We start from the raw sequence: 13,145 nt of genomic DNA on the forward strand, positions 1-13,145 counted from the left end.
AGACAAATTGGTTAAAGTTCCATTCATGCAGCTATGCCCTGGAAGAAAGAAGAAACGAGAGGTCGGGGGATAGACTTGGGAGTGGTCAGCAGAGAGGTGGTAGCTGAAGCCACGGGAGACGATGAGCTTCCCCAAGAGAGCAAATGTAAATTGAGGAGAAATAGAAACCCATAGTAGAAGTCTGAAGGACACCCAGTGTGGGAGGAAGAAGCAGTTCAAGAGATTGAGAAGTGACCAAGAGATGAAGAGAAACGAAAGAACTGATTCAATGAAACCAAGAATAGATTAGCGTGGCTCAGTGGAAAGAGCGCGGGCTTGGGAGTCAGAGGTCACGGGTTCTAATCCCGGCTCTGCCGCTAGTCAGATGTGTGACCTTGGGCAAGTCACCTAACTTCTCTGTGCCTCAGTTACCTCATCTGTAAAATGGGGATTAAAACTGAGCCCCACATGGGACAACCTGTTCACTTTGTATCCCCCTGCGCTTAGAACAGTGCTTTGCACATAGTAAGCGCTTAACAAATACCACAATTTATTTAGTTTAGCTGTTAATCCCCAATCTCTATTCTAATCTCTTTCAAAAAAGAGTATGGCACAGTGTCAAAGGCAACCAAGAGGTCGAGGAGGATCAGGACAGAGAGGAGTTCGCACGATGCCCTTCAATCTATGACCTCTGGACATTTGATATTCCCCCCACCCAACTCGACAGCACTTAGGTACATATCTTGATATTCTATATTATACATGACATATTTATTCCTATTAAGGTCTGTCTCCCCTCCCTATGACCGTAAGCTCATTATGGGCAGGGAGCGTGTCTGCTATATCTATTGTACTGTACTCTCCGAGGTGCATAGTACAGTGCTCTGCACACGGTAAGTGCTCAATAAATATGACCGACTGATAAGACCTGACAAGGAAGAGGACACTTAGTGATACTGGAGAGTACAGTCTCACTGGAGTGATGCAAACAGAAACCACAGTGTACAGGTCAAGAAGGAAATTGGTATTTGTTAAGCGCTTATTATGTGCAGAACACTGTTCTAAGCACTGGGGTAGATACAGGGTCATCAGGTTGTCCCACTTGAGGCTCACAGTGTTCATCCCCATTTTACAGATGAGGTAACTGAGGCACAGAGAAGTTAAGTGACTTGCCCACAGTCACACAGCCGACAAGGGGCGGGGGCGGGGGCCGGGATTCAAACTCATGACCTCTGACTCCAAAGCCCGTGCTCTTTCCACTGAGCCACGGGAGAGGAGGAAGAGGAGGCAGCGAATGATTACACTCTGTTCAAGGAGTTTGGATTGGAAAGTAAGAAGGTGATGGAGGGATCACTGAATGGTGCAATGGTTTTGAGGGAAGGTAATTTTTTCTTTTCAGAATAGGGAGATGCGGTAGGCCTGAAGTCAGAGAGGAAGGAGCCATCGATAGGTGAGGAGTTGAAGATGGTGGTTAGGGAGGGAAGAAGAGTGGCAGCAAGTGTTTTTAGAATATGAGAAGAGATAAAACCACAGGTAGACAGTAGATTTTGAAAGCAAGCAGATCTCCTCCCCAGAGATGGCTGAGAAGGAAGAAAAAATGGATGAGGGAGTGGGTGGGCAGACGAGAAGATGAGAAGCTTTGTGAAGCTCACCTGAAAGTTTAATTTTGTGAGCCAAAGAGCTGCTAGAGAGGGGAAGTGGGGGTTACAGGAGGGAGTCAAAGCAGCATGGTGTCAGCCATAAAACTGCCAAGTACCAAACTATTCTGTACCCTGGGTCCTCAGCCTGACTACACAATCAATCAATCAATCGATGGTATTTATTATGCGCTTCCTATGTGCAGAGCACTGTGCTAAGCATTTGGGAGCGTACAACAGAATCAGCAGGCATATTCCCCATCCACACTGCACACGCGTTACGACAACACAAGAGCAAACAAGCGCAGTCATGACAGCATTGCAGAGATAGGCTGAGCTTACATTCGACGCCATGAAATATTTGAAAAGTCTTAACATAAGCATTTTGAACTCACATTATAATCGAGACATTTCATGGTATATCTCATCTTTAAATTTCTGGTTGATCATGAGCTGGATGGCTAGGATGCCCCAACTGCCCAGTGCTGTATCCCACTTACCTTTGACAGAAAATTTTAATGTTTTAGAGGGCAGTGGCCTTCCTGCATAAGTGTCTGCATTACTTTCATTCAAAACCACTTGCAATTTTAATGTGTAGTTCCCCAGTTTTTGAATGTTTTCTACAAACGAGTAAAAAAAAAAAATTAGTAAGAAATCAAAACATTACTACTTTAAAAAACACCTAATGGAATACGTACCCATTTTTTTAAACCAATAAGGCCATTTACCCCCATGCTGACTGATGTGTGAAATGATTTCTTTATTCCCACTCGGAGCTAAATTATAGAAGAGAGAAGACAATTAGTCATTCAATCTCAAAACCCAAAATTCCATGAGCTCTGATCGATCTTTTGATCGCTATTTTAACTCTTGAAAACAGGATTAAAAGTTACAACGTTTCTGACATTATCATAAGCAATAAAGTAGTTATTCTTCTCTTCGGTATTTCTCAAATAACAGACCATTCCTGTTTTATTAAATTTTACACAGTTGGGCCATTTAAATAGAGAAGTGCACCAGAAAAATAATACATTTTTTTTTATCAAAGATAATGCACCCTCGAGATTTAGAACATTATGATTACGGTTTCTATAGTGCCTTAAGAATTCAGAACACTTTCACCTATATCTCATTTTTTGGGGGGCATAATAGCCTCTGAGTAGGGACGAATGTATCCCCATTTGAAACACTATCCCTTTCCACAAAGCTGGGAAAACAGAAGGAAAAGGTCCTTCAAGGAATTAGAGATGCTTTACTGTGGGTAGGGCTCCACCCATAGCCTGAATAGAACAAGCGATGCCCTTGTCAAGCAGAAACAACTGCAGATGGGAGGAAGAGGGGAAGAAGAAAATGGGGAGGAGCCAGGCACGGAGGTATAAAAGCAGGAGAGAAATTTAGGAAAGGCTAGGCTAGAGACTAGAAGAGAATGTGACAGGGAAAGCAGAGAGCAAAGATACAAAATGTGAAGAAAAGGAGGGAAATGTTGGAAAGCCAGAGGAGGACAAGAAGAATCAGTCCATCAAATCAGTGGTATTTATAAAAGCATTCCACTAAGCACTTGGAAAAGTACAATACAAAAGAGTTGGTAGACAGGTTCCCTGCCCACAAAGAGTTTACATTCTAGAGGAATAATGGAGAACAGGGATGGCGAATGTTTTTTTTAAATGCATGCACTGTTTAAGTGATTATTAAAGGACCCACATGAACTATTCTGGGTGCCTAAGAACTGCTAAAAAGGGACTTTATTCCTACAGCTCAGGAAGTGGGAATAGGGATACTTTGGACATCTAAATTTTTCAGATGCTTAGATCCTTAATACGTTTCTTAAGTCCAAACAACTTAAAACCCACCCCTTCAACAAACTTTGAACAGAAAATCCTGCTAAAATATTCAAATCCGTAGACTTACAATGCAAAATAACCTTGAGCTCAACCAAAAGTTTCTTTGAGCCGCCATGACTTGTACCGGGGAGCTTTTGCATTGCCTCCCCTTTCTTATTCAGTATTTCAATTCTTAAAGCACCTGTGTTTTTATACATTTGAAAGGAAAAAAGAAGAAAAAAGGGTTTATGCATCTTCGGACTTTCAAATAGGTAATCAAACTCACTAAAATTACAGACACAACACGCGTAACGCGCCCACACCAGGGTGGGCAAAAACTTTGAAGAATTTTCATTTTAGTACTATCATACCAATTGGAGTCCCTGCAGGCTTCACTTCATTCGGTAATAATTCATCTCCTTCGGGCCAGGTTACTGACAGTCGATCAGGAAGCCTAGTACACACATTTACATTGATTTTATACTTGAATCACAGTTCCTATTTCACTTATTTAATACATGTCAATGCAATGGCCTGGGGCGATATGTCTGAATTAATTTCTCCCTTATAAATGTTTGCGTTCCCCAAGACCTAGCAGAAGAGAAGCAGCACGAGAAGCATGAGAGAAGCAGCATGGTGTAGCGGGTAGAGCACGGGCCTGGGAGTCAGAAGGTGATGGGTTCTAATCCCAGCTCCGCCACCTGTCTGCTGTGTGACCTTGGGCAAGTCGCTTCACTTCTCTATGCCTCGGTTCCCTCATTTGGAAAATGGCGATTGAGACTGTGAGCCCCACACGAGGCAAGGACTGCGTCCGACCCGATTTGCTTGTACCACCCCGGGGCTTAGTACAGTGCCTGGCACAGAGTAAGCGCTTAAAAGAGACCACAGTTTCCCTTCTAGACTATGAGCCCGTTGTTGGATAGGGACTGTCTCCATCTGTTGCCGAACTGTATTTTCCAAGCGCTTGGTATAGTGCTCTGCACACAGTAAGCGTTCAATAAATACGATCGAATGAATGAATGAACCTAGACCGGAACAGGAAACCAGGTCTGAAGTTCCTTACTTTGTATTTATACCAGTGCTTAGTATAGTACTTGGCTCAGCCCTAGTGCTCAAAAAATACCATTTCTACTGTTATTACACGGTAGTAATTGTATTTATGAAGCACTTTCAGTGTTCAGGACTGTAGTGAGCACTGGGAAAGAATGCACAGGTGAGAATCAGACAGTCCCTGGCCTTGAGGGGCTCACAACAATAATAAGAATAACTATTTGTTAATAAAAATGTTGGTATTTGTTAAGCGCTTACTATGTGCAGAGCACTGTTCTTAGCGCTGGGGTAGATACTATGTGCCAGGCACTGTACTAAGCACTGGGGTAGATACACGTAAATTGGATTGGACACAGTCCCTGTCCCAGGTGGGGCTCACAATCTCAATCCCCATTTTACAGATAAGGGAACTGAGGCAGAGAGAAGTGAAGTGATTTGCCCTGGGTCCCGGAGCAGACAAGTGGTAGAGTCAGAATTAGAATCCATGACCTTCTCACTCCTAGACCCGTGCTCTATCCACTACACCGTGCTGCTTCTTGAGGGGAGAGGGAGGGGGAGATAGGGGATTGGTTACAGACACATAAGAAATTATGAAACAAAACAGTGTTAAGGTAGCATCAAGGCAAAAACACAAAATGCGATTTAAAAAATCAGTAGGATACTGTGGATGAAGAAGCAGGATTTCAGGCTCCTCAGGACTCAAGTCCAACAGTCACAACCACAACCATGAGACACTAAATATCAATCTGTTAAAATTAAACCTAGGTCCACTGGTAATGAATTTTGAAATGAACTGAAGTGTAACTTTCTACCCTACAACTATCTCTGAAGTCACTAAACTTGCTCATACACCAATGCAATAATTCAAATGAGGCCAAAACAATCGCCAGAATGAGGGAAAATAATAATAATAACAATGATGGTATTTGTTAAGCGCTTACTATGTGCCAAGCACTGCTCTAAGCGCTGGAGCACTTGCTTTCTGTGGAGGAGTATCTCTTGACTAGTCCATTTAAACTAGACTCTTATTCGCAAAGTGGAACAATATTGCTTCTTGGCATCTTATCATGTCTTACTTTCAACAACATGAAAGCATTTCCACTTCTAATAATCTAGACTTTGAGCCCGTTGTTGGGTAGGGATTATCTCTGTTGCCAAATCGTACCTTCCAAGTGCTTAGTACAGTGCTCTGCCCACAGTAAACGCTCAATGAATACGACTGAAATGAATGAACATGAAGCAAGAAAAATATGTTTCAGATTTGGCAGTGTTGATTCACGTAAAGTGACATACCCAGACTCACACAGTTAATCGACAGACAATTTAGAAAGCGGCTCTGAGCGGTTTTCAAATAGGACAGGAGAGAAATCATTCTGCTTTGGTAATAATTAGCAATTCTTTAAATACGTGCTTAAGGCTTTCAGAAGACAGCTACCCACTGCTCTGAAATAGCTCTTACCTTGCCATTTCATCCTCTACGTATTTTTTTACAGCTTTTTCAGCCACCGATCTGTCCAGCTTTGTGATTGGGACGGTTTTTATTTCATCGTACAGCGCCTGAGGTTCCTGAATAAATCAAATCCAACACACGTGACAACGTGCAAAGAATTCAGAGGAACTAATAAAACCTAATTAAGAGGGAGTCCGAACTTGTGATTCTTTCCAGGTAAAGAGTATTAATATATTCTACAATATTTCTAACTTGCTTCTGAGTCCTAGAAACTTTTATTGTTTATCCCATTTTGGGCTCAGAACAGCAAAACTGTACAATGACTACAAAATAAGTAAACTCAAATAATTTCAATGGGGAATATGGAGGCGAGTGTAAACAGCAGACTCCTCCTCTGCCTCCCACCATCTAAAAGTGGGAGCCCTCAAGCCTCAGTTCTGGCTCTCCTAATTTCCATCTACACCTACTTCCTCGGAGAATTTATCTGCTCCGACGCCTTCGACTACCATCTCTACCTGGACGATTCCCAAATCTACATCTCTAGCCCTCTCCGCTGTAATCTCACATTTCCTCCTGTCTTTAGGACATCTCTACTTGGATGTCTCGCCAACACTTCAAACTTAACGTGTCCAAAATAACAACTCCTCATCTTTCCCTCCTCAGCTCTTCCCCATCATTGTAGACAACACCACTATCCTTCCTGCCTCACAAGCCCATAACTTTGGTATTGTCCGCAACTCACCTCTCTCATTTCAACCTTCGTATTCAATCTGTCATCAAATCCTGATGGTTCTACCTCTACGACATTGCTGAAATCCGCCCTTTCCTCTCCACCCCGACTGCTACTAGAGGCTGATCCAAGAACTTATCCTATGCTGCCCTGACTATGCTTCTGCCTCCTTGACGAAATCACAGCCTCCTGACTCTCCCCACTGCAGTCCATACTTCACTTTGCTGCCAGGATCAACTTTCCGAAGAACCACTCGACCACGTCTCCCCATTTCTCAAAAACCTCCAGTGGTTGCCCATCACCTCCGCATCAAAGAGAAACTCCTTCCTATGCGCTTTAAAGCGCTCACTTTGCCCCTATTTGACCACAATGATTTCCTACAACGCAGCACGCTCATTTCGTTCATCCAATGGCCACCTACTCACCGTTACCTCCATCTCACCGATCTCGCAGCCGATCCCTCGCCCACATCCTGCCTCTGGCCTGGAACTCCCTTTCCCTTCATCTCCGACAGCGATCCCTCTCCCCACCTTCAAAGTCTTATTAAAATTCCATCTCCTCCTCGAGGCTTTCCCCGCTTAAGCCTCATTTCCCCTATTTCCTCTCCATTCTACGTGGCCTACACACTAGAATTGGTAGCCTTTACACACTTGATGTTCACCCCACACTCCGCCCCAAAACACTGATGTACACACCCATAATTAACGTACTTATATTGATGACCGTCTCCTCCTCTAGACCGTAAGCTCCTTGTGAGCAGGAAACGTGTCCACTCGCTCTCCCGAGTGCTTAGTACACTGCTCTCCGCACAGTGAATGCTCCATAAATGCCACGGATCTTGTACTTTTAAAAATTTATCAACCAAGTAGTATAGTACAGTGCTCTGCACACAGTAAGCGCTCAATAAGTCCGACTGAATGAATTTAAAAATAAATACTGAAAATGCAATTGCAATCCAAAGACTAGCTCTAGTAAAATGGTTCCTGAATTCTACAAGTGAAGATCAAATATTCTTTTCCTGCTTACCATTGCAATTTGAACTTCTCCTCCCGTGGCGTATACGTCTCCGTCATGATCGCCGTAAAGAAAAAACTTCACTATGCTTCCATAAAATAAAGGAAGTGTCTTGGTGGTTTTCACCTGCGATGTTTAACAGTAAAAATATTTATCAATATGCACACTTTAGATTCTGCAGGCAGCATAGGAGAGAGGCAAAAAAGTTCCTAAGTGGCAAGCGGGAAATCTGCTACCTAGTCCTGGAACAGGACTGCTCCGACATTCCTGACTCCGAGGGAGCTGCGACTTGTCTGACGATAGGCAGGGGACGTGACTGCTAATTCCGTCCTACTTTACTCTCCCAAGTGCATAGTACAGTGCTCTGCACAAGTGTGCGCTCAGTAAATACCACTGATTGACTGATCGATGATGATGACTGTGGCACTTGCTAAGCGGTTAGTATGTGCCAAACACTGTACTAAGCTCCGGGGTAGATACAAGATCTTCAAGTCCCAAATGGGGCTCACATTCCAAGTAGGAGGGAGAACCACCCCCTTTTTGCAAATGAGGGAACCGATGCACAGAGAAGTGACCTGCCCAAGGTCACACAGCAGGTAAGTGACAGAATTGGGATTAGAACCCAGGTCCTCTGACTCCCAGGCCCATGCTCTTTCCACTAGGCCTCGCTGTCTGCCTCAGTTACTATCTTTAAAAAAGAGATAATACCACTTACCCCAAGTAATAAGCAATTAAAAAATGGCACACTTGAAATCCTGAGCTCCTTTAAGAGTTCAACATATACACCAAAACACTGAAAACCTTTACACGAAACACAATCGTGCCTCATCAATAGGCCTAGCCAATATTAACCGTCAATCCTCTTCTGGTCATTTTGCAGGTAGTGCTTTAAAGAACTATAAATGGTAAATTCATAAGTAGGATTTCATCCTGAGGAATGGCATTAATAGTCTTGAGAAGCAGCATGGCCTCATGGATAGAGCCCGGGCCTGGGAGTCAGAAGAACCCGGGTACTAATTCCAGCCCCGCATTTAACTGTGTGACCTTGGGCAAGTCACTTCCCTTATTTAGGCCTCAGTTCTCTCATCTGTAAAACGAGGATGAAGACTGTGAGTCCTATGTGGGACAAGGACTGTGTCCAACCTGATTAGCTTGAATCTATCCCAGTGCTTAGAACAGTGCCTGGCACATATTAAGTGTTTAATACCATTTCAAAAAAAAAGATGGAGACAGCCGCGGAAATGACGACGAGAGTGGCGGAGTCACCCATTGGGAACTATGGAGGAGACCTGGTCCTCGGATTTTAGTTGCAGGGACCTGGGTGAAGGGATTGATCCCGGGATAATGGTTTGCACAGCGCCATTAGGGTGACCACTGAAGGGTGGATTTGGGGGGGGTGGGGGGGGGCGGAGGTGGAGAGGCAGAGCTGGATCCATTTATGACCCAAGTGACAGGAACAGAGTGACCTAAAGTCAAACACAAACGGCGCTGCTAATGCTTTCAACAAATAGGAATGTGTCTAACAGACAATAACCTGGCCTGAACAAGATCAAGTCTTACCAAGTACATTTTAAGACAGTAATGGAAAATCTGAGCGAAACGAACTCTCTATATCCCTAGAAGAAGCGATGACACACCGTCTGATGTTAAAACACAAAGAATTCTTTCAATTTCCTGTCTTAGAAATATATTTCGCCGTTCAATGCCAATTCATTTGAATTTGATTTCTAATTCCATAAAAATTCAAGGCTGATCGCCAACACAAGAAAACTGGTTTTTAAGACGTAGGCAGGCCCCACTTTTTTCTTACCAACTGTCCTGCTTTGTATGTCTTTCCATCCCACTCTATCGCGGAGTACGTTGCCCAAGGACTTTGCATTCTTTTTGAAGAAAGATCGCTACGAGTAATTATTCCTTTAAAAAGTGTAAATTTTATTTGTTTATCATACTTCTCGTGACAGTCTTTCAACCACAAAGCAAATTCTCGGTCGATTTTCATTCGCTGCTCCTGAAATGTTTTGAAATTGTCAGAGGACACATAAGCAGGAAGAATGCCAGCATGTTTTTACGCTTTTAAAAAGTGATCACATTTCCTTTGCAATGGAATATTTTTACGCCAGTAAGGTAAATGGGAGAGGAGCCTGATTTCAATTCCGAGCACATCAACAACTCTAAAACCAAAAAGTTCAAAGTCTCGGCCTGCTCACCGCTTCATTTTATTCCTCCTGAGTGATGACTTAATAATGCCCCTTCAAAATACTGAGTTTAATCAAGACCAAACGGTTGGTCTTGGTCTAACGGTTGGTTTAGCATATCTCAATCTAAAACTACAGTTTTTCCAAGTAAGGGATTTAGAAATTCTCCAAAGAAAGGACTGCCAGGGTGCTAAATTCACATGTGATCTTGAGACAAGAAAAGGATCCACTGCTAATCAAACTGAAATGATCAGAACACCATGGGTATAATCTGACTAACCTTCGTAACAGCTGTTAAAGAACTGTCGGAAAAGGGAGTTCCACATTAGTGCTTTTCAATTTTTACATGCCCGAAGTGGGAAAAACTGAAAATGTATACGGATGCTTTTGTGAAACAGAGTTCTAAGATTTTAAGGGCTGCAAAAGCCAGAGTGAAAATCTTAGAGGAATGTGTTTACTGTAGAATTCACGTTACTACCAATTTCAGGCTAAACGAAACTAGCATTTTAGATCTTGGCTGATAAAACAAGCATTCCTCAAATGTTCATGAGAATATACTCCAAGTTTTAAGTGGCTAGATTTCTGATGCAAAAAGATCTACTAATTTCCAGCCATCTTTAACCAAAATGCTACAAGGGTTTGGGCATTCTTGCTTTTCTTCCATGTTTTTTTTCTTCTAGACCTGAAACTTCATGTTTGTCATTAGTCTCGTGTGTTCTACATCCCTGAGTCCCAAGATCAACCACCATTATTCAGTTGCTTTAATCTCAAATTTAACAAATAAGGCATGGCAACAATTTATCTAAGTAATATCAAAAAAAGTAAAACTAAAAGTCATCACTCTGTTCCTTGGATTAAACCCCAAGATCTAAAACAGATGATCAGTGACCTTGGTGTGTTAAAATTCCTATGCCACATCCCAAAGAGTGGGAATAGTTTGTTTTAAAAAAATGGATCATCCACTTCAATAACTCACTACATATGATCTACCATTACTACAATCACCATGAATGGGGTGCGAGCAAAAGGTGGATCGAAACGGCATTCAGGGACATAAAATCTAAAATGGTCACTTGTGACTTTTAGAACTTCAAGTATATTGACACATTCAGTCTAAAACAAAATTCAGAATTGAAGAGCATTACCTGTCCATTAAAAACTCTTGTAAAAAGGGTGTTTTTGTCTTTCAGCTTTAATTCCAGATCCATAAAAGTCAGTTTGTTTGTGCTGACTTGAAATTTGTCATTAGTGAATAGCGCCCCAGAGATTCTATTGTAGCATTCAATTGGGGCGAGCCCTCTCTTCTTCGGAGGCGCACACCAGTCAAAGCTTGAACGGAAGAGGAAACGGTTAGTAGACATCTTTTCCTGGAAAACTGTTGGATGTGAATTATAAACACCAAAGTAATGATGCTTACTCTTCCACAGTTGTGTAAGGTATCAATCTTCCATTCCAAAAACATTCAAAAATTGGTCTTTTCCCTCTGGCTCCTTTCTCTAGTATAAAGCATTCGTCGTCATCATCATCATCTTTTAATTCTAGATCAAAACAGGAGGAAAAAAACCTTGACATCTACCAAATATGAGTTTTTACGCCTACAAAATAAAAGATAATGGGAGAGGCACTTACGCTGCCTTTAACAATCATGACAATAATAATAGCATTTGTTTAAGTGCTTATTATATGCCAGACACTGTACTAAGCACTGGGGTAGATACAAGTTCTAGACTGTGAGCTCGTTGTGAGCAGGGAATGAGTGTTTATCGTTACAGTGTACTCTCCCAAGTATTTAGAACAGTGCTTTGCACACAGTAAGCACTCAATAAATCTGACTAAATGAATGAATGAATGAATGAATACAGGATAATCAGGTTGGACACAGTCCCTGAACCACACAGGGCTCACAGTCTTAAACCTCCACTGTACAGATAAGTAAAGTGAGGCAAAGCGAAGTGACTTGCCCAAGGTCACACAGCAGACAAGTGGCAGAGCCAGGATTAGAACCCAGTTCCTTCTGACTCCGAGACCTTTGCTCTCTCCACTAAATCATGCTGCTTCTCTCAGAATCTTCTTCTCTTAGATAATCAGATCCCTCAAATTACTTTAAGGAAGGGAAAGTAAAAGCCAACTTGAATTCATTGAAATTTCACTCGGAACTAAAGGTTGCCTGCCCTCTCCAATTCCTTAGAAAGAGAGAGCAGAGGTGTCTTCCAGTTCCAAGATGAACCTATGCCATCATTATAATAATTACAGTATTTGTGGAGGACTTCCAAAACAGTAGCATTGATTGAGTGCTTTTAACAGAAAGATTTTTTTTCCTCACACAAATATGTGCTTCATAAGAATAGAGCCCCCAAAATAAAATACTGACATTATTTCTTAAAATTTAGTGTCAATACAGATCAGATAAAGAGAATGTATGATGATGCAGCATCTCTAAAGGAGGCATTTATTCCCTCAAATTTACACACATTTCAATGGAGCAACCGATTTCCTTAAATTTCCAGGTGTTACCGTACTTTCCTTTTACAGCAATTCATTCATTCAGTTGTATTTATTGAGTGCTTACTGTGTGCAGAGCACTGTACTAAGCGCTTGGAAACTACAATTTGGCAACAGAGATAATCCCTACCCAGCAATGGACTCAGAGTCTAGAAGATGGGCTCAAAGTTTAGAATCAACAAATGTATATATTTTGAATGTCACCAATTATTCTGGACTATCGATCAATGGCATTTATCAAACGCTTACTTTGTGCAGAGCACTAGACTAAGCGCTTGGGAGTACACTGTAGCAGAATCAGCCGATACGTTCCCTGCCCACAACGAGCTGATGGTCTAGAGGGGGGAGGCGGACATTAATATGAATAAAACAGTATTTTAATATATAATCCAAAATTTAAAGTATGAATATAATTTAAAGATTTTGACCATTTCTATTCCTGTGAATTTTTCATCTACCGCTATCCTTTATTCTCCCAAGCGCTTAGTACACTGCAAAATGCCAACGATTAGTCAACATACTCGATGGAAAACTGGGATCATCAGGATACGTCTCCTTATCATAGAGGAAAGGATGGTAGCGGATGACTCCTTCCACTACACCTTCTCCTTCCACGTGGGACTTGAACTCAAAGCTATCTGCTGCCGTATTTATATACAGCGTCTGCATGTCATCTTTGATTTCTCTAAGGTTGATAATCTTCGGTACCTTCCCCTTTTCAAACATGGCGATCTAAAAATGAAAGGAGACAAATTATGGACACGGTTT

At 42.1% G+C, this 13,145-nt stretch overlaps 1 protein-coding gene across 2 annotated transcripts in view; it reads right to left on the reverse strand.

Annotated features, from left to right (window-relative positions):
• SMCHD1 (structural maintenance of chromosomes flexible hinge domain containing 1) overlaps positions 1-13,145 on the reverse strand; it is a 131,057-nt gene that overhangs the window by 80,267 nt on the left and 37,645 nt on the right. For both annotated transcript variants that reach the window (XM_029066197.1, XM_029066198.2), the window contains exons 10-19: positions 12,899-13,109; positions 11,293-11,413; positions 11,021-11,204; positions 9,491-9,688; positions 7,693-7,806; positions 5,946-6,052; positions 3,808-3,890; positions 3,525-3,638; positions 2,315-2,392; positions 2,117-2,236 (exon numbers count right to left, since the gene is read on the reverse strand). In XM_029066197.1, coding sequence (XP_028922030.1) covers positions 2,117-2,236; positions 2,315-2,392; positions 3,525-3,638; positions 3,808-3,890; positions 5,946-6,052; positions 7,693-7,806; positions 9,491-9,688; positions 11,021-11,204; positions 11,293-11,413; positions 12,899-13,109 — 1,330 coding nt within the window. The remainder of the gene's footprint in view (positions 1-2,116; positions 2,237-2,314; positions 2,393-3,524; positions 3,639-3,807; positions 3,891-5,945; positions 6,053-7,692; positions 7,807-9,490; positions 9,689-11,020; positions 11,205-11,292; positions 11,414-12,898; positions 13,110-13,145) is intronic.

This window comes from Ornithorhynchus anatinus, chromosome 5, assembly GCF_004115215.2.
Source record: "Ornithorhynchus anatinus isolate Pmale09 chromosome 5, mOrnAna1.pri.v4, whole genome shotgun sequence".
Lineage (NCBI taxonomy): Eukaryota > Metazoa > Chordata > Mammalia > Monotremata > Ornithorhynchidae > Ornithorhynchus > Ornithorhynchus anatinus.